Below are 23,054 nucleotides of genomic sequence, written 5' to 3'. Positions count from 1 at the left end.
TTTAATACTGAATAACTTACCTCCATGGAAACTGGATGGAAGTTATTATTAACGCCATGATTTCTCCAGCATTGGTGTTAGGTAACACATCACCATTGTTTTGCCAATCTGTGACGTACACTAATATTTATTATTTGTTTTCTGGAAATTTATGCACATATATTGCATGCTCTGAGAGTGTCTATGTAAGAGCTTTCATTTAAGGTTTTTGAAAGATTTATAAATGTTATTTGTCTGGTTTTTGTGTTGTTGTTTTTCAGAATGATTGAAAGATAGGTAATAGACAATAAGTGTTTTTTTGTAGAATTATCGATGGAATTTTATGTGTACAGTGTAGGAATTATATTGGTGTAAATTGTTGTTGTTGTTTTTTCATATCTTTATCAGGAACACATCAAATATTATTTAAATTTAATGTACTTTTTTGTTCTAAAATATGTGTATGTTTAATACTTCTTTGAATGAAAACAATTCCTTATGCATGACTTTGTATAAGATTCAATATTATATATACCTATGATATGCTTTTAAATTGAGTCAAAGGAATTCATCTCAAGTACTGGTATGCTAAATATTTGGAATTATATTTTACTATATTGTTATAAATACTTTGACATATCATTGTTAGCTCTTCAAATAACTAACGTCATACTGGTATTAAATTGAAAATTATAATAATTCAATATTTTGTTATGAATTTGGAAAGTAGATTATGAATAGTTTTTCATTAAAAATATTGAAAAAAAATAGTCACTGTTTACAATTTTACATATTTTCTATCAGGGTTGAAAATTTAAGACTATTAAATTCTATAGATGTCATCTTGTTTGTTTTTTTAAACTTGATGTGAAAATACGGAGAAGTTAAAAACATGAGGTCAGCAACATATATCTGAACAAAAACGGAGTCATATTTCATCTGGACCAGTGAATTGTAACTAAACTGTGACCATGGTTTTGATATTCATTTACATGAAAAAATTAGTGAAGTTTTCCTTGAGTTAGGTTTAGAAAAAAGTTAAAAGGAAATCAAAATATTTAGTATCAAATTAAAGGTAAGTTGTGTTTGGAATGTTAGAAGTTGATAGAATGTATTTATCTTTTTATTTTTTTGCTTTCCAGTTAATATTTAAATCTATAACTTTATTTCTCCTTTTTTCTATTTTGTGAATAAGGGAAAATATTGATGGAAATAATAACAAACTTGTTACGGGTCAAATGAATCATCGAAACTGTAGGATGTTAACAGATTAACATATATCTGTATCAGAGATTTTAAAGCTGCACTCTCACAGATATACCATTTTTACTTTTTTCTTTTTTTTCTTTGAAAGAGCAAATTTTGGTGTAAACATCTTCAAATCAATGATATGTGAAAGCTGACAAAAAATCAGATCGTAGTTTTTCATATTTCCGTTCAAAAATTAATGTTTTATGGCTTAAACCGTTACTAACGGTTTATGAAAAAATGCATAGAACATCAATTTTTAAACTCAATTATAAAAATTTGCGAACTATAGTTTTGTCAACAGTCTTATAACTGGTTTCCATGAATTTTCGCAGAAATTGGCACGTTCCAAGACAAAATATAAAAAAGTTGTCAAAATGTTCAATCTGTGAGAGTGCAGCTTTAAAGTCACATTTCAATTCCTCCATGCTTGTATACAATATCAGTGATACAATCACATTACATAATTTGCAGTCCAGACGACAACCTTTACATGGAACTGCAACCTATCTCTTCAAAAATCGAAGCTGCAACCTATCATTTTCTCTTCGTTCTCATATCTTTTAAAATCATTAAAAATTCGTTCCCAAATGCATGTGCCTGTTATGTTTAAACAAAACTTAAGTGTTTTATGCGATTTTCCCAAATTATATCTCATTTTCCGCTAAATCCGAGCCAAAATGATAAATGGAACTGTAACCTACCAGTCGGATTTAGTACATTTTGGAATCATTGCAGAAGTGTTCTCGAGAACGGTTTAAGTTTCAAGGAAAACATGGATATGCTAATACACACTAGGTAGGTGGGCATATGATAGGCTATGTTAAAAAATAAAGAAACTATTATAATTATATGTATTATCTTGATTTTCGGCTCGAGTCGAGCATTTTTGTGACGCCATCTTGCACTGAAACCTACCATTTGGTCACGTGGATTCCCCGCCATGAAAGTAATGGTTAAGGATTGTTAGTATGTTCTTACAAAAAAAAAATGGTTTGATGCCACACAATAGCTTAACCATTTATTATGTGTTAGTACATTATACTAACAAACCTTTTAAGTGTTCTTTATCATATTGTGTGAACACCCACTAAGTAACCCAGCCACTGTTTATGTCTACCACTTCACCCGATTAAAATTTATAGCAGATGAATGCTGAGTAACTGGAATAAATGTATTTGAAAACTTGATTAATACAAACAGCCTTCTCATTAGACAAAATAGAATGTTGACCACCATACCAGCGTTATATTGATTTCTTTCAGATAGTTACTTATCAGTTATGTTAGTAGTTGTATTTGCTATACGCATGATTTTATGTTTTATGCAATAAATTGAGTTGAGACGACTTGTGGTTGGCTAAATTATAAGGTATATATAAATGAAACACATAATTGTATGAAGTGGTATATCAAATATCCTCTAACCATTTAATAGAGTTTTTCAATTAAGCAATTAACATGCTGTTATATGATAATTAATGAACACATTCTAAATAAGCCAGAATATAAATGAACAGCATTTACTTAGTTTTTTGTCGTTTTTCCCCAATGTTATTAATAACATTTCCCAGCAGTTGGTCTACTTTAAAAACTGTCACCAGGAATTTGAGATAAATAATTAATTACATGAAACTTTAGCAGATCAAGGAAACAGGCACTAATGTATGGGTATTACATGGGTTTAGGGGGATAATTGTTCATTAGTTAAAAGTGCCGTTTGTACGCACGTGCTGTTTGTACGCACAAGTTACTGTTGTAAAGTGTTGTTCAATTATGTGCCAATGAAAAAAGAGTGTGAGGTACATTGTATGTTACAGTCAGCTGCTAATTTTGTTAACGGAAATACTTGACTTGGGTTGGCCTTGTGCATGTAATGTGGTTTGGGGAGGGGGTTGAGTGGCTCTTAAAGTCTGTCACTATATTGGAAAATGTCATGGAAGTATGTGTTCTTTTTGTGACGAAGTGGATGAACGAGATATTATTAGCTGCAAAGAGACAGCCTTGGTTTTAATGGATATTCTGCATTTGATATGACAGCTGAGGCACCCAGATATAAATATTCATATTAACTGTTAATTTTAATTATGGAAAGAATTACTTGTCACGTTATAACCCTGGACAAGTAAATGCACGAGGAGTTGAATTCAATAATTAAAAGAAGTTTATTATTGAGGGCAGTCTTAATCTGTTTTAGGGTCATGTCAAATGCTTACCCTGTTTCATAAGCTCCAGATTTTTCCATTTTGCAGACATTTATGGGTCAATTGTTCAGAACTTTGTTTCAGTTAACAATGATCTTGGTTAACAACTTCATTGCTAACTTTTAAACGTGAACTATTTGATGATGTGATCACATATTAAAATATAAACAAGTACAGCTGTAACAGCTGTCTTAAATCTTGTTATAGATACATCAGATAACAAGTGTATCCATTAATCTTCCAGAGCAGTAAAGATTTGAAAGTAAACAAAGATGATGTTAACATTGTTGTTAACTTTTATATTTTAGTTCTGAAAAAAAAAGCCCTCTGTATCCAGTTCTGTTTGAATATTGTTAAAATCTAAGTTGTACCTTGAATAACAACTCGATTCAAATCTTTTTCAGGTTACTGAGTAAAGGTGCCCCATTCCATAGTATGACAGTGATACTAGCTGACCAAGTGCCCAGCCTTGTTCATCACCATGGTAACCACACTCCCCACCCTGGTTCTCCTGTCCCTGGTACCTGGGCTCATGGCGCTGCAGTTCCTGGAGGAGCCCACAGGCGCTGTTGTAGAGTTTAACAAGCCTTTCTGGCTGCACTGTCGAGCTGAACACAATGGTTTGGAAATCACTTACAAGTATGTCGTTTTTCATTTTTGTTTATTATTTTTAGCTTCATTGAAATTATAACTATCTGCATTGGAATTGCTCAAGTCTTAAGCATTCTTTTCTATTCTGAAATACCTACGCATGTCTATTATGCATTTTTCTATGTCTAAATTGTTTAAATATTTTTCCCTGTATTTGCATGATCAAGTGTTATGGTTGTATTTGTCACATGTACAATTTATTTAAATAAATACTGTTTAAACCAAAACTAACTGTATTAAAATATATTTATACACTGAAATACTATAGAAAATGGAATGCTTGAAACACATAAAATAATATTTGATTGAGAGACAAATGGTAGTCCATGGAAACAATTGCAGTTGAATTAATTGAAATATCTTTTATCGCTAAGAAGATTGCATTATTATTTATGACTTTAAGAACATATTGAACTGCCCCCAGCCTAAACCCTTTTTTCTTTCAGACATTTATATCCAAAATATAAATCTAATGTCCAATTTTTCTTGACAGCTGGGAACACAACGCTCGACTTCTTCCGCTTCATGAGAACCAGGTTATTTATAGTAACGGGACCCTGTACCTCCGCCGTGTAACATATGATGATGTTGGCAACTACACCTGTTCAGCAAGATACAATGGGGTATACATCCGCAGTAGAAGTGCTTCATTGGATATTGCCAGTAGGTCCTTGTTTGGTTATTGAACTTTTTTTTCTGGAAGAAATATTGAGGTGTTGTCATAGGCTTTGTGTTAATGCCATTTGTCAAGAAAATCTTGGACTATTAAAACTTTAAATGATTTTTACAGATTGCTTAAAGCTGCAGTATCACAGATTGACCATTTTGACTTTTTTTATTTTTTGTCTTGGAATGAACAAATCTTTGTATAGATATCGTAAAACCAGTGATTTATGACTAGTGACAAAATATCAGATCACAGTTTTTAATATTTACGTTCAAAAATTGAAGTTTTGTGGCTAAAAGCGTTAATAGTAATGCTTTAATTGAGAAAATGAGTTCTTAAGCATAAAAAATCATATTTCTGACGTAAATAAATATGAAAAACTGAGATCTGATCATTTGTCAGCAGTCTTATATCACTGGTAATCTAAGACATTTAAGCAAAAATTGGCTCAATCTAATACAAAAATTGAAAAAGTACTCAAAACGGCACATCTGTGAGAGTGAAGAATTAATACACAAAAAATAGTCATACATGCATAAAGGCTATGAGATTGAGAGCCTAATACTGACTGGTTAAAATGTTTCTGGAATAAATCTCCATCTTCTCGGAAAAAAATGAGTGTTTGAATATGCTTGTTGTTGTTATTAATTCTTTTATTTAGGTTGTAACATTGTTCCAAAGTTCATGGAATTAATATAACGCATATAGTTTATACAGAATATTACTAATTCTTGTTCTGAAAAATTATATTTTTAGAGATATATTTCAATTTCACTATTTTCCAGCCATCAGTCCCACATTCAACATCCACCCGGTGTCACGGACTGTGTTGCTAGGCGACCGCGTGGAACTTGTATGTGAAATCACCAGTCTGCCACCTGCAAATATTACTTGGACACTCGATGGCGAACTAGTTTCACAAGACACAGTCAACATTGGCAATAATGGTAGGGGGAATCTGTCCATTTTTTCGTAATCTTTTGCAATCATATTTTATGCCACCATCTTATTTTGATAGCCAATGAAGATGAATCTGTTTTGGTGTTCGAACATTAATAGGATGAATGTTCACCAAAGGCTTTATGGGTTTCAACTTTACCATGGCTTCTTAATTTAGTGTCATTTTACTTGATTTATGCATGAAATCAAGCTTGATAAAAAATTATAGCTGTCTGAAGTTAATCATTGTCTTTCTTCTGTTTTGGTAGAAAAGTCAAAACAATCAAGATATTTAAATGAAACTTTGTTCACATATTGCGAGAGAAAACATGCATGTGTACAGGCCCATAACCCTTGGGTTAATAAATATTTAGTGAAGCCACTTCCTGGCTGAAAATTGACAAAAGGCGATGGTGTTCATTCTGCGGCACTATTTTGTGCCTCAAAAATGAACACCAGTCAAAATGTACTCACAATATTTTATTTTTGTATAATTAAGTTATTCTTTGGTTTAAACATTTTATTTCAATAAAGCATTTTTAAGATACACAAAGTTTCAGCAAAATCAAAGAATTCACTTTGGTAATAATACGTGAAAAATAAACATATGATAAATTTTGTTTATGCACAAAACAAAATAATCATGACGGAATTGAGAAGGGAGCTTTGAAAGTTATACTCTTGACTGATGCTTTTTGTACATTCTTTCTTTTTCTACATACTTTTCTTCACATTTATTAACATAAAGCTATAGAAGGAGAACTTAAAATGAAATTGATTAAATTGGAATATGAGAGTTGTTAGTTTAATAGTCTTTTGTGAAAGATGTTTATAGGAATATCAGGGTTATTTTGTTTACTGAAACCTAGCAAGGTAACTGATATCAAAAATCAAGTATCATAGGATATGATACATACAAACGTTTATTATATTTCAAACATGAAACTGAAGTGATGAAATCCAGAAGGCCTGAGTCTCACTTTTTACAGTTACTCATAATACTTGAATTTCTTTTGTTCTGTTCACCTGATATATTGCTAATGTCAGGCACCATGCTCCCCCTGCTATCTGGTTTTATCTCATTTCATGAAGAATTATGATAAAAAGGAAATACTTCAGGGCGGCTACCATTTTTCTGTACACTTGATCTATTGGGGCTACCATCTTGTGACCACAAATATGTAGAAATCATGGCCTAGAATGTCATAAAGAAATTAGTTTACCACAGTGTCGATAACCGGTCATGAAACAGTGATAAACGTTAGGAGATGCATGAAGGCTGGGTCGAGTAGGGGGATATTTTCAGCTGTTACGTGGGGTAGGGGGTTAACAAGATAGATAACCCCTCAGATAGGGCTGATATGTGTAATAAGAAATATCTTGTTGAATAACTTGTTATATCACCTGGTTTTATCACCTTGTTGAGCGCGCCTCTTCAATTAACCATTATTTATGGGTGTTTCATGTGATTTTTTCATGGTTTTATGATGAAATTGATGTTTATTTTATCTACCTTAATGAAACAGGAATGCAGAATAATATCTCAAAATTTAATGTATTTATATCTTCTGTCATTTTAACAATTTAAAGAATATTGTTATTGATTGAATTTTAATTGTATATATCATCAGAATTAAATATAAAATTCCACAAACTTAAATCCCTTATAAATAATGGAACAGCAGTGCGCCAGCTTGGCCTAAATAGCCAGGCCCTTAAATATGAAAATATATACATTATTTTAACACTAAAGTAAAGATAACAGCTAAGAAAGTCATAACATACTATTTATAGTATTGAAAGCAGTTTAAATACAACATACACAATAATAATTGAACATTGTCCCTTGCAAGTGTCAATTCACATCAGGAATGCCCTTTCGGTCACCTAGCTTATAAAATCATGGTTTAGGTCGATTTTTGGGTGCTTACATATACCAGCTCTGGTGTCCTTCCTGGTAGGTCAAGAGAACATGTTCCTGGTGGGTTCAACCAACAACCTCTTAAATTAGTAAAAGACTGACACTTACGCCTATACAACTAAACCACATCAAGAAGATTTGTGGGTAATATAATCAATAACATCTGGAGTCTCAGTCTAAAACTCAGAAATGCTTTTTTTAGATGTAATGAATGGTTAAACAGGGCACCAATTTCTCAAAAAAAAATCTTATTGCATTTATCCAAATGACTTACTTAAACTTGATTGCCTATTTCAGGGGAGAGCATCATTGTCTTGTATCCATTCATGTATGACTGGGGATATAAACTACTGAGAGTCCACATTGTCCGTTTCAGAGGAGAGCATCCATGCCTTGTCATGTATGACCAGGGATATGAATGACATTGTCCTTATTGCCTATTTCAGGGGAGAGCATCCATGCCTTATCTCTGACTATGTATGACCAGGGATATGAGTGACATTGTCCTTATTGCCTATTTCAGAGGAGAGCAACCTTGTCTTGTCTCCGGTCATGTTCAACCAGGGATATGAATTACTAAGTGTCCACATTGTCCTTTTCAGGGGAGAGCATCCTGGTCATGGATCCGGTCATGTACGACCAGGCAGGCCGGTACAAATGTATGGCTACCAACTCTGTGAATCACGTGCACAGATTTAGCTTGGAGGGGAAACTCACAGTGCAAGGTAGGCGAATTATTTTGAGTTGAGTTGAGCGGCATTTGAGTTATTGTGATACGACCTCTTGTCACCTTGCATTCAGAATTCGGAAACTATGTAAGCCACTTAAACATATACAGCAGAAAAAATGGAACACTTAAAATTAAGGCTGGGCAACCCATGGGCTAGAAATTGTAGTTTTACTGTTTGTGGTAAGTTCATGTTGATTTCTTGACATTGGTTATACACAATTCTGCTGGCTGGTACAAATGCTTTGGCAGGTATACATAAAACATTATAAGACCTTTCCTAACTTAGGTCATTTCCTAATTCACGTAATTCCCATTACTGAAGTATCTATAGTTTCTTGATTATGTTATGAATGATTTATTTCCGTAGGCTTTAATCAAAATTATTACTTTTACATGAAGAAAAACACTTCTGCCTATTTCTTTTTAAATTGACTCAAGAAATAAGAAATAACTTCTTGTGAATCTCGTGGGCAGCTATTGTAAGGAAGGGACACTCAAAGGAGAGCCAATGTTAAAAAATTGTGGAGATAAAAAAAGAAGTTTCGTGGAGTTGGGTGGCAATTTATAGAATCACTTTTTGTCGATTGTCATGAAATAGTCAGGATGTAATAAGGTGACATCATTTGCACAGGGACAGAATGAAGTTTAGGGAAGGTGGAACTGTAAAGTTGAGTTGGATTTGGTGACAGCTGATTAAAATGTTTTTGTCACTGTCAACAAACATGGTGGCTGAAAATGCCGGACGATTTTGACATTTTTTCTATGCGTCTTTTAACCAAAAACATAGATTAAAAGTTTTTTTTCTCGGACTTTTCACAGATTTTTTTCCCTGCGTCTAATACCCCCTATCGTCTAATACCCAGTCATTTACGGTATCACTGTTTAACTCTAACCCTAACCCTGTTAAGTTGCTAAAACTGACAGTAGTCATTGGATATAGTTTCTTGATGATGTGGACATTACTGACAAAATTAAAGTGTTGGTTTATTCAGGTACATATCGGTTCAAATTTAGGACATGGTAAAAATTGAAAATGGCTTAACTATGAAAATAAAAAGTATATAATTATATAATGAAATTTTTATATAAATGGCCACATTTTATATTAACTGAAAAAGAGAACTTTCAGCAGTCATTGAATGTGAGTTTGTTTTCTTCAAACTTAAATAATAATTTAAGGACAAATATTTTTAACATCAACTTACTATTATGCAGACTTTTTGTAAAATTTCTCTATTAAAAATATTTCTTCCCAGGCCAGCCTGTGTTTCTGGCGTCCCTGAAGGCTGTGAGTGTTCCCCTTGGATACACGGCAACCTTCACCTGCAGTTACCATGGCAACCCCGACCCAGATATCACATGGTACCGGCACGACCTCAGCGACCTTGGTGATGTCACAAGCATGCGACTGAATGTGAGGGCTGTTGTTAGCTTGTTTGTTTCTACAAGAGAAATGTCAATGAATTGTCATAATAGTTTACAGTGTCATAGGAACACTTTAAAGGCCTGAAATAGTTTCAGTGAATACAGGATCAATATTCACAATTGTCTTGAGTCTCAGTTTGAGGCTCAGAAAAGCGATTTTTTTCTAATTACAATAATTATCTTTGATAATTAAATTGATATTTTTCAAGAAATATTTTTTCCATACTTAATGACACAATTTAGATCAATCGGTTTAGTTCTTGTATTGTAAACTGTTTAAAATACAGGAAAGGTGGCCTTCTTCTGCTTTCCACTCTATTATACTACTATACTCTGTTATTCTCTTGAAACTTAGTACACATGCTGCCAATGATATATGCTGTATCTGTGTAGCAAGTGCCATTACTTGCTGAGTTATGCCCTTGGCCAAATGGAATGACATTAATGTCTTAAGCATCAAACTTTTCTGCCATATTTTGAATTAATCATTCTAACATTCAGAACTCCTCGAAATATGCTGTATACCCAAATGGAACACTGCAAGTCTATAAAGCTACATATGAAGATGAGGCGTTCTACACGTGCACCGCTGGAAATGTTTTCGGAGAATTATCTGACTCAGCAAAACTTAATATAACTGGTATGATTTCTTACTGTAGGCATGTTTTGTGGTGAATATATATACAATTGAACACCACTATTCGGAACACTGTTGTTCCGAAATTATCGCTATTTCAAAATTATTTTTCGGTCCCGAATTTAGTCCTTCTAAGTTTAATTTCAATTTTAATCTTTTATCCAAAATCACTAATCCGAAAAATTAATTCAAAGTAAAAATTACAATTACAGTTAAAGATGCACTCTCACTCCAAAACGATGTACTACAATAATACAATTGTTTTAATTTACCGAAAAGGATGAATAAATATTGAAAACAATGTTTCTAATGAAGAATACTGTGTTAAATTTGAAAGAAAGGCGCAGAAAAAACATTTTTTCTACCTTATAAGACAATAGCTGATAACTGTAGACTTTAAGCATTCACCAGTCATTTAATATTTGGGCGTTTTCTGTTATTGAATATATGGTTACAGTCTTGTTTTCAGTAATTAATATTTTCCATAAATGTATTAATTAGTAAGTAGTTAACGGTTTATCATTCAAAATGTATGTTTGTCATACATGTGTATGTATTGATTTTGAATATGAGTGTCACTTTAAGTAATGCCCCTTGGTTACTAAAAAAAGGAGAGAAAGGTGAACGTTGGCACCCTCATGTTTTGCTCGTGTGTGAACCCCTACTACATCTATATGTGTATATTTACAGGTTTCAATATCTCATAACTGTATCTTAAAGGTTGTGCTTATTCTTTTTGCTTGCACTTAATATCATATAATATGATGTACAATGTTGATAGGTAAGGCCGAAGCCCCGCTGTTTATCCAGGTGCCGCAAAATGTGACTGTAACTAAGGGAGATGGGGCTAGTCTTTACTGTGACTGTGGAGGGAAACCTGACCCCCTCATAACATGGCGGAAGGTAGGCGGAGTGTGTGGGCTGATCTTGTTTATTAGGTAGACATACTGCTAGGGAATTAACAAAGGTTATATAGCTGGTTTTTAATGTAACTGTTGCCAAATTCCGACCCAATCATAGCCTAGAGGAAAGTATGTTTGGGGGAGGGGGTTGATGTGTGATTTTGTAGTCATGGAATGCAATGATGACTGAGAAATATGTCTGGTATTCAGTGTGACTGTTTTGAAATTCTGACCCTCTCATTAACAGAATGAAGGTTCACATTTTATTTAAGGTAGTGATAACAAAATGGGGAATCCTTGTATTACAAGTGCTAGTTTTGGTATAGGCAATAAAATTATGATATAATATACCTATACCATATCAGTAACTGTATACTTTTCTTTTCAGGGCCAGAAGGAGGTACCATCAGACAACGGAACTCTGACAATACAGAGTACCCAGTCTACTGACACAGACTGGTATACATGTGTCTGTGCAAATGGAGAAGGTTCAGTGAACCAGTCTGCTTTTGTTGATGTACAAAGTGAGTACCCTATTTTATTTTTTTCCTATTTTCATTACTTTTTCCAAAAATCTTTGTGAGAAAACAATTTTAACTTAACTGTATTGTCTTTTTTAACATGTTCAGACTTCTGTTTTTAAATAATTGCATTATTGAAGAAGGTTTTGGTACCTAAATATATAGTGTACAGCAGAGGGCCACCACATAACATGGCATGCTCATAATAACGAAAGACATGAAGTGACATTTCAATCTCATTATCCAATTGTTTTACAATTTCAATTACTGTGAATTACTGAAATTAAAATCTTGAAATTTGAAGTAGATATGTCCCCACAGATCTGTCATACAAACTTGTGTTTTATAAATGATATTTTTTTTAATATTCAATTACTTTTATTGTTTACAATTTTCTCTTTCAGCCCATCCAAGTTTCCCCTCCTTACCCCCGGCTAGCCAGATTGTCCTTAAGGGTGAGGAGTTGACCCTGGATTGTGTTGCAGAGGGAAACCCGACACCGACCATAACCTGGGACACACCTAGCAGAGGTAAGGTGGGAGTGTTCAGTACACAGTGGTTCAAGGTTTATGTCAATTAACTTTCACTTGCTTTTTGAATAGTACTTTATTTTCAACTTTAAATTATGTGAGTTCCCTTGCATTTTGCCTTTCAAACCAGTGTCATTTTGAAAGACCCTAAACCTGAACTGACTTTACAAAAAGGGTACAATGTTTCACATAGAGCTAAAAAAAGGGCACTTATCATGTTTTTCTGATGCTATGATCTAACTTCCACCTGATCCTTATTTCAGGTCAGTCTTTGACAATGGCTGATTCCACTGCCAGTGTGACCTTGACTTCAAGTGGCAGTTTGAGAGTGAAGGTTATGACCCTGGCTGATACTGGGGAGTACACATGCACTGCCAGCAACCATGTGGGAACTGCCCTGGTTTCTACATTAGTAAGAGTGGAAGGTATGAAGAAATGTTACAAATAAAATATTCTATAATGCTTAAAGGTGACCTTGACCCTTTAAGGCTGTGTAAAAGGTAAAGTTGTGACCTTGACGGATACAGGGAAGTAGGCATGTACATTTACTACCAGAAACCATTTGGGAACTGTCCAATCCTCGACCTATGTTACAATTCAAGGTATATGTAGTTGTTTTAAAGATGTTTATAGATGGAGATATTGTGACCTTGAGCAGCCTTGACACATGATTTATAGCCAATAACCACATGTCAACCAAGGTCACAGTGGAAGATTTGGAGTTCTAGAGGTGCTGAATGTCTAGAACTAGTTAAATGTGACTGGTTTCATTTGCCCTTCTGAAATTTGAAAGGGTTATTCAGTGAAGTATTTGTCTATTCATACCAAATATTGCTGGACTTGCCTTCTTATGAGTTTTCATGCATGTTCTTTGGTTGGTTTTAAAGTTGGGATCTTAGGCACATGATATATCTCATATGAACATTCCCAGGATGCATCTCATTATAAATTGCAGCTCCTTCAGTGACAAAATCAGGGGCATACCTAGGCATACTCCAGTATGCCCAGACGTACAAATGAATTAAGGTTCCCGCAAAAATGGCCAGTACAAAAGTCACATGTCAAGGGATATCGGTCCCGCTCTAACTCCATATATCATATTGGGACCAAAATATAGAAATACCTTTCCTTTTTTCACTGCTTTCAAGTGTACAGGCATACATTTCAAAATGCTTCAGGTACGCCCCTGAAAGTTGACAAGTTAATCAGGGTTAACCAGTCTAGTAACACTAGCATTTCCCCATTACAGCACCTCCAGTGATGACAGTGCGACCAGTCAGCCAGGGTGTTGTTGTGAACCAGTCTGTATATCTTCACTGTAATGCTAGTGGAGTGCCCTCTCCAGTGATTAAATGGTCAATTGATGGCCGAGGGGACATTTTATCAACTATTCACACACAGGTTTGCTTCTTAAATAGATTAAAGACTATATTGTTTCTTTGACTGATGGTTTTAAATACAATGTAGTACTTAAGTTGAGAATCTGAACATGACTGACAAGCTTTATAAGCTGTTGAATTTTGTAGGAAAAATAGTTTTCCAACTGTTGTAAGATATTGATAATTCAGATTCGACTAAACCTTAATATTCGACTAAACTAAAAAAATTATTTTGCTATAGGTGTTTATGAACCATAGCCTGGTTGTACGAGATGTCGCTGTGTCAGACAGCGGAGTATACAGATGTACAGCCTCTAACCCTCATGGCCAGGCACAGGCTGTGGCTACTGTCACCGTCACAGGTAATGTATGATTATGTCCTGCCAAAAGTAAGATTGAAATTTTTATTGGGTTTTTGGTAGAAGAAAAACATTACCGTATATTGTCATACAAAATCTTTTTCCTTTCATTAGTCCCATAAAAATTCAAAGCATTCCCATGAAACTAAGTAGACATGTTACTAATGGTGCTTAGAAAGGCCCATCACTCTTTAAGAAAATATACATTATTTTATACAGATGAATGTTGGAATGCACTGGCACTACTTTTGTTGTATTGCTTGTGTTGCCTTGCAAATATACAGACATCATTTCTTTGTTGTCGTCAATCTGTATTTACCATGTAAGGGTCTTCACAGTGACCTTGTTTTGTATAGAGTATTTTGAAATAAATTGGTGCTAATGTTCATCAGAATCCAATGATGCCACTTATTTACAACCTGTATTTAAGTTGCTTACTTATTAGTCAAGATCATACATAGAGGTCAAAACCTTATGTAGTCCTGTATATGGTTCATGCAGTTTTGCTGTTGACCATTTTGAAACAAAAGTGCACAGATCTCACAAGCAAGATCAATTCTTACTGTATGCTTGTTTTCAGTTCCCCCAAGCTTCAGTGTGGTTCCCAGCAATGCTACAGTTGAAGTTGGAGAGAGTGTTGCCCTGCAGTGTCGTGCTGACGGGGAACCGGTACCAGACCAATGGTGGACCAGAGATGGACGACAGCTTGTGCTGGGTGAGTTATTGGTACATCATACCCATCATTTCCCAGGTTGGGGCAAATGTGACCCTACAGTAGTTAACAAACAAGGGACCAGTACTGGATCAATGGTGGACCAGAGATGGACGACAGCTTGTGCTGGGTGAGTTATTGGTACATCTTACCCATCATTTCCCAGGTTGGGGCAAATGTGACCCTACAGTAGTTAACAAACAAGGGACGAGTACCAGAACAGTGGTGGGACAGGGACAGCAGACAGCTTGTGCTGGGTGAGTTATTGGTACATGTAGATGATTCCTATTCCTGAAGTTAGTGGTCATTGTGTTCCTGCAGTATTATGCAGACAGAGAACAAGTATCCAATAAGTGGTGTACTGGGGATGGTAAATACTGTAAATGACTGGTTATAAGACACATTTATTTCCATCACATTTCGATGTTAAAAGAATGCCTGCGTCTTACAAACAGTAACTAGCTTTTTACATATTTTTCTGAGGACTATTTCAGGCCGAAATTGACTCTTCAGAGAAAAAAATGGTGAAAAAACTAGTTTGTTTAGATTTATTTAGAAGGGATGTCACTCACATCATCTCGTTTGAATTTATACGGGTTAAAACTGCAGTTTAAGGTCTGGATACTGTGTATCGTTAAACGTTTATTATTTTAAATTTTCATTATTGTATGATTAAAATTATACATTTTTTTTTGTAGGTGGTATAATAAGGGGTGAAAACTTTGCACTGCCTTTAAGCAGTTAACATACCAATAGTACAAACTGATGCGATAATAGTCTTTGTTTTTCTCACACATTGTCACGTTCTTTATATCTTCCGGTAGGTGTTGACATATTGAGAACAAACACGTACAATACAAGGTTTTTGCTTTAGAAAACTTTTCATTCTCAACAGGTTAGGATGCACTGTCAGAAAAAATATTTTGCTTTGTATACATGTAAGTATTGCATGGTTTAAAATGACCATTGCCATTTGCTTGAAAAAAGTAATACTTTGTCACTGTCAACAAACATGATGGTTTCAGCCGTTCGTTTGTTAGTTGTTGTTATTGTTGACTGTATGTCAAAGTCCTGGCTGATTAATATATTATTGTCGTTAAGACCACTTGTGCCTTGGTTTGGAGGGTACCTGGTTTGAAGAGAGCCAAACAGTTGATATTTCAAGTCTCTTTATTTTACTTTACTAGTGAATATACATGAAACAATAATGACTAAATTGGCAGTTTCTGGTAAATGAACACTGATAAATTGTACTTATAAAATAGTATCTTTTATGATAAAACTCGCTTAGCATTTTTGTTGAGAGGTACTTAATAAAAAAAGGAATTGGTTAAAACATACATGTGTTCATTAGCCAGAGTTACATACCAGTAATGTATTTAAATGATAATGAAACAACAGTACATAACTAATATTAATTGTAATAATATATGAACATAACTTGTTAAACTTATATTAACAGTCAATATTTAAAATATAATTTATCTTTAAATGTTAAATAAAACTTGTGCTTAAAATAAAAGAACAGAACTTATATATTTCAATATGTAAGAAAACATGACAAAGTTACTTAAAAATAATATAAGAAAAGTTCTTACCTGGTTTGAAGAGAGCCAAACAGTTGATATTTCAAGTCTCTTTATTTTACTTTACTAGTGAATATACATGAAACAATAATGACTAAATTGGCAGTTTCTGGTAAATGAACACTGATAAATTGTACTTATAAAATAGTATCTTTTATGATAAAACTCGCTTAGCATTTTTGTTGAGAGGTACTTAATAAAAAAAGGAATTGGTTAAAACATACATGTGTTCATTAGCCAGAGTTACATACCAGTAATGTATTTAAATGATAATGAAACAACAGTACATAACTAATATTAATTGTAATAATATATGAACATAACTTGTTAAACTTATATTAACAGTCAATATTTAAAATATAATTTATCTTTAAATGTTAAATAAAACTTGTGCTTAAAATAAAAGAACAGAACTTATATATTTCAATATGTAAGAAAACATGACAAAGTTACTTAAAAATAATATAAGAAAAGTTCTTACCTGGTTTGAAGAGAGCCAAACAGTTGATATTTCAAGTCTGATGGCCTATGCTCAAACCAAGTATAAGTACTCGAAAAGCCAGACGTTGTTGCATAATAAGGTAACAACTTGTCAGTAAATGTTAAGTAGTGTTATACAATAGTTGTCTGGACCAGTAATGAAATATTTGTACAAATGTAATATTGTCAAGGCCAGATGGTCAGTCAGACCTTTCAGTTGTAAAATCAATTTGCTTTGAGATTAAAAGTATTGAAATTTGGTTAAACACAGACATAAGATACTGTACATAAAATACTGTTAACATAAATCTAAAAATATGAAACATCTTGAGATCCTAAAAACATGATAAAACATGAAACTTTATAAAATGATGAAATGATGAGATTGAATATGAATACAATGATGATAATTATAAACACAATATAAATGAGAAATAACCGTGTGAAAACATCCTCTGGCCCAGTAAAGCAATGCTCCTGCATTGAACACAGTTCACAATGCATGTGTAGTAGTAAAATGAATTACAGGGCAGGGGAGTTAAATGCAAAAGAATAATAATATAAGAATTTTATACATATTTACATATGAAGAAATAAAGATATTTCCATCTGCAAGTATCAACAATCAACATGTTGAATATAAGTAATGAATACAATGTCACAAAAATATGACTAAGAACTATGGCCTTATACCATCAGCACTCAGCACATATTCTATAACAATGTTAATTGAAATGCATATTATTTAAAGACATGCATACTAAAATTAAAATGTTGTTTAGGCTAGGCCTCCTTGTTCATGTGGAGAACATTATAATTGACTCGATGCTAAAACTGGCTGTGATAAAAAAATATTAAAAATATAACAATATGAAAAAAAAAAAAATGACACTGATTAATAAAAAGAAAAAATGTAATTGGTTAGAACATTGTCTGATGTTAAAATGAATGCACAAAATTATACAGATGGTAGATAGATAGGCTTGGTTCTTTTTATTCGCTGATTTTTGGGTATAGCAATGGTTTTGCCTCATTTGACTCCATCGGAGCAGATGGGACCTGACTCGCTCCTATTTCTATTGGGATGCAAAACTGATTATGTGTTACCCATAAGTACAGTGTATAAGGGTCTTCATTATTTAGTATGCGGTAAACAGAATATGCATTGATTGGGTTGAGTTTGACTGAATGTGGTAGATTGAGTTGAATGGACGGGTTTGTGACCTGAATGTGTAATTCATTCCAGTTAATCATGAGTTCTGACCTTAATCCTAACTTAATGGTAACTGATGGGGTAAGTGTAGATTTAGTAGCTACACAGTTTCTGGCACATGTTGGTAAATACAAAATTGGACAAAACACACAGTGTTTTCCATTTGAAATCTCTAGATATAGAACTGGACGACTAAATGGTTTGATACGTTTGTATATGAAATATACAAAAACAAGTATTGCCAATGTGCAGATGACATATTCATTAAATTCCAGAAAATGTTCATGGAAATGTGCAAGTGGGGATTGTGTTGTTGTTGTAGCTATAGCGGGTTGGTCGGTGTAGTGAAATGAAGGTAATTTAGAACTGGTAACGGTTGGAACGTTGTTTGCAAGTAACAGTGCTGTTATAAGTTTGTTGTGTTTTTTGTACATAAATAGCATAGCTATGGCCAGTGCAACAGAGAATGTTATGGATATAAGTGCTAATGCAGTTGCAGCAGAAAATGAAGTTTCATTGTCAGTTGTAAAGTCCTGCAGAAAAGGTTCAGCTAAATCACTATATATTATTTTGTCTTCTTTAGCAGCATAAATCATTTTATCAAGATTCAAGTTGTTGGCTTTGTCTTTGGCAATAAGGTTTTGAAATTGATGTTCATAGATGTGGAATGGTTTAATTGTAATGTTAAGTGGTTGAGGAAATGTGGTGTTTGGCTGTATGTCTGCTATTGCTTTTTCATCAAAGAAGTGTTGTAGCATGATAAGGTTGACTGGATGTAATGTTGTGAAGCCTGAATATGTATGACACCCTGTGTTTCGTTGTGGTATAATGACAGTGTCTGTGGTAACTGTACAGTTGCATGGAACTTGGAATAAACAAAAATGACATTTTTCCAAAGCATGTGTTTGTTTTCCACAATGAATTGTTGTGTGAGAATTGTTTGCAGCTAGGAAATGAGTTTGATTGAGTTGTCTGAAAGTTGGCTTTAGAGCGTTTGGTACAAATTTGAAATTGCAGTTGTTCTTGACTGATGTTTTATTTGATGTTAGTATTGAGAGTGCACAATCAGGTTTGGTAATCGGTATTACTGGAAAATTTATGTGACAGTTTATAAAGTGCTTGCTTTTGTCACATTCTGAAAATATGTTTCTTGGTAGAGATATATAGTGTTGCTCATTGGAGGCTATGTATGCTGGCAAATCCTCAATCATAGTTGAGTGTGTTACAGTGTTATTAATTGGTAGTGGATAATGAATAATTTCATACAGTTTGAAAGGTTGCGCTAATGACGAAATAGGAAATTTTACAGTTATGAGAATAGCGTGATTACTTTTGTGTAATGAAAAATCAGCATGGTTATAATAAAATGAAGGTTTTTGATGTAAAAGTTTGAAACTAGGGTTATTTGCTAATAAAGTATACTTTACAAGTCTCAATGCTTTGCTCATGTCAGACTGTGATATGAGAAGCGGAGATAATTTACCTTGTAGCAATGTAATAAAACCTAAATATAAATTTTGATAGTTATTCCTGATAAAGTTATAGTTGTAAGATTGGTCAATGACTTTTGCAAAGAGCCAAGACTGCTTTTCTTCAAAATTATCTGAAAATGACTCAAAAGAGTTTTCCATTTGAACAATCATGTCATGATTATTTTTCAAACCAGTAATAGCATTATTGAATCTTTCATTAGATGTAGCCATAAATGAACTCATTATATCAATTTGATGTTTAAAAGATGCATCTAATTTATCGTTATTTTTATGCAAAGCGTTTAAATTGTTTGCAATTTTCTGAACATCTGATGATGTTGACAGACCAAAAAGACCTGATGCAATTTTTCCTACAAAAGGTAATAAACTGCGTCTACGACGAGAGGGTAGTTTATCACTAACATGAACCATATCCAAAATATTGTTGGTAACCGTATCAACATATAACATTGTATCATTATGAACTGAACTTAAATGCTTTGATACAGCAGCAATTTCAGGACATTTACATTTTGGTTGATCATCATGTTGAAAGTTTGGTATTTTTAAATCAATGACAAAAGTGTGTTGCCAATGTTCTGAAGAGCTAAACAAATCAGGCATGGGTTTGAAAATAGTCCCATAATTTAGTCTGGTCTCAATCATCAGCCCATGTGAATTTGGCCACAGCAGACATAAGGTCAGGAAAAACAGGACATAGCCTGCAAGTAGAAAATACCCATATTCAAAATAATTTTGAGCTTACATATCATTATTTGACGTCATATAGCACTATATTTCATGAGCCTGCTCATTACTTAAAATATAAATAATGAAATGTTTGGTCAATCAAATTTTTAAACCTGGTATTAACTACACAATATGACATTTTTATGTCTGCCTATTCACAGTTATTCTGGGAGTTGATTACTAAATTATTAATACCATGCTTAATGTAGTGAACTTACATCATATGTGTAATAAATTATATGATATATACAAACCAAGGCAAATGGTTTGAAAATTAAAATAACTGTTTAAAATAAGACAGTTCACTTTCTATATTTAAATACTTTCGTCTTACGTCTTTTATTTTTAGACGTATATGTAAAATGAAAGGTATTGCTCATCTCTTCTGGGACTAAATCCGCAAGAAGCCATTTGTTGTGCGAATTATCAAGGTTTTCAAACTTAACCCTATATAAATTGGTTCCAATTGATGAAACTTCAATTAGTGCTCCTTTTCAAGAGGATGGCAGTAATGACAATCATGTCACAGACAATGACAATGTTGACATTGACAACAATATAGGAGTAAATTCAACCTCTCCAATTGACAGTGATGAAATATTAAAAACTTTAGGAATTTCATTAGAGGACTCTGATGTATCTCAAGACGAAAAATTAAAATTGAAGAGTTTTATTGTCCGGAATAGAGATATGTTTGCATTAGACACATCAGAACTAGGGTGCACCAAATTACACACTCATAAGATAGAAACAGGAGACGCACATCCTCAAAGACAGTATCCTTACAGAGTAGGGCCTGATCAAAAGAAAGAAATTGAGAGTCAAGTCAATGATATGCTAAAACATGACATCATAGAACCTTCAGATTCCTACTGGGCTGCACCTGTCATTCTTTGCAAAAAGAAAGATGGAACATTCCGTTTTGCAATTGACTACAGGAAACTTAATGCAGTTACAGTTCCTCAAAATTATCCTTTGCCTAGGTTTGATGATGTTGTTGATTCGGTGAGCACCAATCAATCAAAAATTTTCTCAGTGCTAGATTTAAAAGCTGGATTTCATCAAATTCAGTTGGACCCTGAAACAAAGCACAAGTCAACTTTCACTTGTCACTTAGGAAACTACAATTTCAAAAGACTTCCCTACGGCCTTCGAAATGCGCCGATTGCATTCCAAAAACTTATGTGTACAGTTCTTAGAGATATCAACTTCAAATTTACATTAGTTTATGTTGATGACATTTTAGTGCATTCTGCCAATGTAAAAGAACATCTAGAACATTTAAAAATTGTCTTTGACCGATTGCGTGAAGCAAATTTAAAGTTGCAACCCAAGAAATGCAAACTTGCTACACATAGGGTAGAGTATCTTGGTCATTTTTTCTCAAGTGCAGGTATTGAAGTCAATCCAAAAATAATTGAATCCGTAAAAACTTTTCCAGTTCCTAAAAATCAGAAACAGGTCAGAGCTTAAACAAGCAAGCAGTTGCCTTATTTATTCCCACGTTAGAAAAACACACAAAACCTCAACATGCGTGAAATCGTGCACATGCAGGCTGGCCAGTGCGGCAACCAGATCGGTGCCAAGTTCTGGGAGGTGATCTCCGACGAGCACGGCATTGACCCCACCGGCACATACCACGGTGACTCTGACCTCCAGCTTGAGAGAATCAACGTCTACTACAATGAGGCCACCGGCGGCAAGTACGTGCCCCGTGCCGTCCTTGTGGATCTCGAGCCCGGAACCATGGACTCCGTCAGGTCCGGCCCCTTCGGCCAGATCTTCCGTCCCGACAACTTCGTGTTCGGACAGAGCGGTGCCGGAAACAACTGGGCCAAGGGTCACTACACAGAGGGCGCTGAGCTCGTCGACTCCGTCCTTGACGTTGTCCGAAAGGAGGCTGAGAGCTGCGACTGCCTTCAGGGATTCCAGCTGACACACTCCCTTGGTGGCGGCACCGGGTCCGGCATGGGAACCCTCCTCATCTCCAAAATCCGTGAGGAGTACCCGGATTCTCCACCAGTTTTCAGCCGTTCGTTTGTTAGTTGTTGTTATTGTTGACTGTATGTCAAAGTCCTGGCTGATTAATATATTATTGTCGTTAAGACCACTTGTGCCTTGGTTTGGAGGGTACCTGGTTTGAAGAGAGCCAAACAGTTGATATTTCAAGTCTCTTTATTTTACTTTACTAGTGAATATACATGAAACAATAATGACTAAATTGGCAGTTTCTGGTAAATGAACACTGATAAATTGTACTTATAAAATAGTATCTTTTATGATAAAACTCGCTTAGCATTTTTGTTGAGAGGTACTTAATAAAAAAAGGAATTGGTTAAAACATACATGTGTTCATTAGCCAGAGTTACATACCAGTAATGTATTTAAATGATAATGAAACAACAGTACATAACTAATATTAATTGTAATAATATATGAACATAACTTGTTAAACTTATATTAACAGTCAATATTTAAAATATAATTTATCTTTAAATGTTAAATAAAACTTGTGCTTAAAATAAAAGAACAGAACTTATATATTTCAATATGTAAGAAAACATGACAAAGTTACTTAAAAATAATATAAGAAAAGTTCTTACCTGGTTTGAAGAGAGCCAAACAGTTGATATTTCAAGTCTGATGGCCTATGCTCAAACCAAGTATAAGTACTCGAAAAGCCAGACGTTGTTGCATAATAAGGTAACAACTTGTCAGTAAATGTTAAGTAGTGTTATACAATAGTTGTC

At 34.0% G+C, this 23,054-nt stretch overlaps 1 protein-coding gene across 7 annotated transcripts in view; it reads left to right on the top strand.

Annotated features, from left to right (window-relative positions):
- LOC128224157 (hemicentin-1-like) overlaps window positions 1-23,054 on the top strand; it is a 46,448-nt gene that overhangs the window by 10,428 nt on the left and 12,966 nt on the right. For 6 of the 7 annotated variants that reach the window (XM_052933874.1, XM_052933873.1, XM_052933869.1 and 3 more), the window contains exons 2-14: window positions 3,835-4,069; window positions 4,575-4,744; window positions 5,534-5,695; window positions 8,211-8,333; window positions 9,595-9,752; window positions 10,265-10,403; window positions 11,182-11,303; window positions 11,691-11,826; window positions 12,228-12,353; window positions 12,617-12,778; window positions 13,603-13,754; window positions 13,974-14,094; window positions 14,672-14,806. In XM_052933874.1, coding sequence (XP_052789834.1) covers window positions 3,912-4,069; window positions 4,575-4,744; window positions 5,534-5,695; window positions 8,211-8,333; window positions 9,595-9,752; window positions 10,265-10,403; window positions 11,182-11,303; window positions 11,691-11,826; window positions 12,228-12,353; window positions 12,617-12,778; window positions 13,603-13,754; window positions 13,974-14,094; window positions 14,672-14,806 — 1,864 coding nt within the window. In that variant the 5' untranslated portion in view covers window positions 3,835-3,911. Of the gene's footprint in view, window positions 1-64; window positions 82-3,834; window positions 4,070-4,574; window positions 4,745-5,533; window positions 5,696-8,210; window positions 8,334-9,594; window positions 9,753-10,264; window positions 10,404-11,181; window positions 11,304-11,690; window positions 11,827-12,227; window positions 12,354-12,616; window positions 12,779-13,602; window positions 13,755-13,973; window positions 14,095-14,671; window positions 14,807-23,054 lie in introns of those variants that run through there. The other variant, XM_052933875.1, reaches the window with a different exon arrangement.

This window comes from Mya arenaria, chromosome 17, assembly GCF_026914265.1.
Source record: "Mya arenaria isolate MELC-2E11 chromosome 17, ASM2691426v1".
In the NCBI taxonomy this organism is placed as follows: Eukaryota; Metazoa; Mollusca; class Bivalvia; order Myida; family Myidae; genus Mya; species Mya arenaria.
This window is presented reverse-complemented; position numbering and strand designations above follow the sequence as displayed.